The 2,766-nt window shown below is 37.1% G+C and overlaps 1 protein-coding gene across 1 annotated transcript in view; it reads left to right on the top strand.

Annotated features, from left to right (window-relative positions):
- The window catches only part of dipk2aa (divergent protein kinase domain 2Aa), a 40,712-nt gene extending 38,364 nt beyond the window's left edge, over positions 1-2,348 (top strand). The window contains exon 4 of the mRNA XM_016478144.1: positions 1,510-2,348. Coding sequence (XP_016333630.1) covers positions 1,510-1,850 — 341 coding nt within the window. The 3' untranslated portion in view covers positions 1,851-2,348. The remainder of the gene's footprint in view (positions 1-1,509) is intronic.
- Positions 2,349-2,766: the final 418 nt, after the last annotated feature.

Here is a 2,766-nt window from a genome sequence, read left to right as displayed (position 1 = left end):
CACAGACCAGTTTTTTTGTAGCACGTGCGACATATATGTCGCACTGTACAGCCCTGAATGGGCTTCCATAGTTTATACTAAACTAATTAAACCTAACTTTTTTTGATGGGTTGTCATGAAGACCTTTGAGCGTCTGTATCTACTCAATGTGACATGAAAATGATTTTTATCAAATGAAAAGGTTCTGATGAAGTGAACCCCAAGAGCAGCTCTGGAGATGAAGTTCATGTGTTCAGGTCCTCATACAGTGAGACGGCAGACGCTGAAAACACCACAAGCATCGCTTGAGTTTGTGTAGTAGACAAAATTGCGCTGCTCAATCACACACAAAAAAAAGCAGACTTAATATTTAAATAGCTGTATTTTTGCACTTTAATATTCATAAACACAAGTACGGATGTAACGGTATGAAAATTCATATCACGATTATAGTGACCAAAGTTATCTACTACTATAATTTTGCTGTAGTGATCATATTGTCCTGACGATTGTTTTGTACACCGTTCATAATGGATTTATAAACCGGTAAGATTTCAAAACATTAATCTCAATTCAATATTTCTATATATTATTATAGGTAAACAAAAAAAAATCTGTGTAATAAGTTAACTATGAATATACAATACATTATCCCTTAAATGTCAACCTTATAGTTTGAACGTTCGTTCATCTTGGCTCAAAGCCACTTGCTGCGAACTTTTCTTCACGGAAGCTTTGTGTTAATTACAAGTGAGATAACGAAATATTTAATCTCTAATCAATATTTTTTGTCCAATTATTTGCCCAGTTAGTTTTGGTATTGAGGTAAAAGTTACCTTGCATTCGCTATATAACAGTTGGTGGTGGTCACGAAGATGACTGAGGTGACTGTCCTCGATTAAATTGCCTTCAGGACTCAAAATCGCGATAATCAAATACGGTCTTGATGATAATTAAATTTTAAACGATAATACTAACCGTCAGGGCATTTCATCGTGATTTATCGTGAAACCGATAATCGTTCCATCCCTAAACACAAGTCCACATCGTGAATTAAGCATACAGCCCTACTTTTGACTTATTCATCTAAAATTTGCTAAATTCAATGACATTGTGTGTTATACTGTAAATTGGAGTTACAGGGTCAGGATTTACCGCGAGTTTTCAAAATCGTGATAATCAAATACGGTCTTAATGATAATTCAATTTTAAACGATAATACTAACCGTCAGGGCATTTTATCGTGATTTATCGTGAAACCGATAATCGTTCCATCCCTAAACACAATTCCACATAGTGAATTAAGCATACAGCCCTACTTTTGACTTATTCATCTAAAATTTGCTAAATTCAATGACATTGTGTGTTATACTGTACATTGGAGTTACAGGGTCCTAACTTCAGCCTTCAGTATTATCCATTTTCACCCAGAAACATGAGATGGAAATGCAGTTTCATATTGATTTTGAGGTTTCTTCTCTTGTATTGTTTTGGCAGATATTATATTTGTATTTTCTGTAATCCACTCAGATAAACCAGAGAACTATGACGTGTGGTACGAGAGCCGCTACGAGGAATGCGACAAAGAGGCCTGTCTCTCCTTCTCCAAGGACATCCTCTGCTCTCGAGTCACTGTGGACCACAACTACTACGCTATCTGTCAGAACCTGCTCTCCAGATTCGCCACCTGGCGTGGCACCACGGGCGGTCTCCTCCACGACCCCCCTGCCGATGTGGTCAAAGACGGCCGCCTCACGGCCCTGCTGGACGAGTGCACCCGGCCTCAGAAACAGTACGGTCGCTTCCAGGCAGCTAAAGAACTGCGGGAGTTCCTGACACAACTCACACAGCTGAGCAATACTAACAGGTAGTGTCCAGAACAGGGGACGTTCTGTGCCCCCACCCCCACCTCCACTCAAAAAAGACCTCTGAAGTACTTTTACAAATGTGCTACCAGATTCTGGAACACATTCGTTCACCTTCAAGGGAGTCGCTATTTCGTTGCCTCTATCAATCATGCCAACATTGGCTCCAGTCCAATCCGGGGCTAATTAAAGAAGTTTGCACATGAGCATGGATTAAAGGGTCATGTGAAAATCAGCAGAATACAGGCTCAAACTGCTGTGATCACACTTGTGTTTGTGTGTGTGAAAGTTGATTGTAATATCTGATGTTTCAGTGAATACCCTTGCTGCTATTACAGGTTCTGATCAGGATCCTGTAATACGGTTTCTAATTAATTTAAAAATTGGGTGCTGTAGGTGCACCGTGAGCAGGGGTTATAACTGAAGTGACACAGGGAGCTTTGTTTATGTTTGGGTGAATCTTAACAAAAACATGTCCAGGTCATGTTTTAGTCCAAAATAAAACAAACAAACAAACAACAAAGATTTTGAATATAATGTATTCTTGTTTTGGCCCGGAATATCGTTATATTTTAGAAGCATTTTTTCCATTGGGTGTGTGTTTTGCACATTATAATGCCAAGATGTTTAAGATTTTTGTTTTTCTTGTTTTGTTTTGTGTTCTGTTTTATTTCTGTTTTTTTTTTTATCTTCTGTGTTCTCTGTTCTGTTTTTTTTTTTTGCTTAGTTTTATGTTTTGTTTTTGGTTTTGTTGTGTTTTTTGTTTCTTGTTTTAGTTTTGTTTTTTATTCTGTTTTGTTTTTGTATAATTTTGTGTTTTTTGTTTTGTTTTGTAAAACAAAAGAGTAAAATGCTGTTTAAAAGATTTTAAGTCCACATTCATTTAAAGCAATATAACTAATTTTGAAAATATAATTTTAAA

This window comes from Sinocyclocheilus anshuiensis, unplaced genomic scaffold (genome assembly GCF_001515605.1).
Source record: "Sinocyclocheilus anshuiensis isolate Anshui unplaced genomic scaffold, SAMN03320099.WGS_v1.1 scaffold436, whole genome shotgun sequence".
Taxonomy (NCBI): Eukaryota; Metazoa; Chordata; class Actinopteri; order Cypriniformes; family Cyprinidae; genus Sinocyclocheilus; species Sinocyclocheilus anshuiensis.
This window is presented reverse-complemented; position numbering and strand designations above follow the sequence as displayed.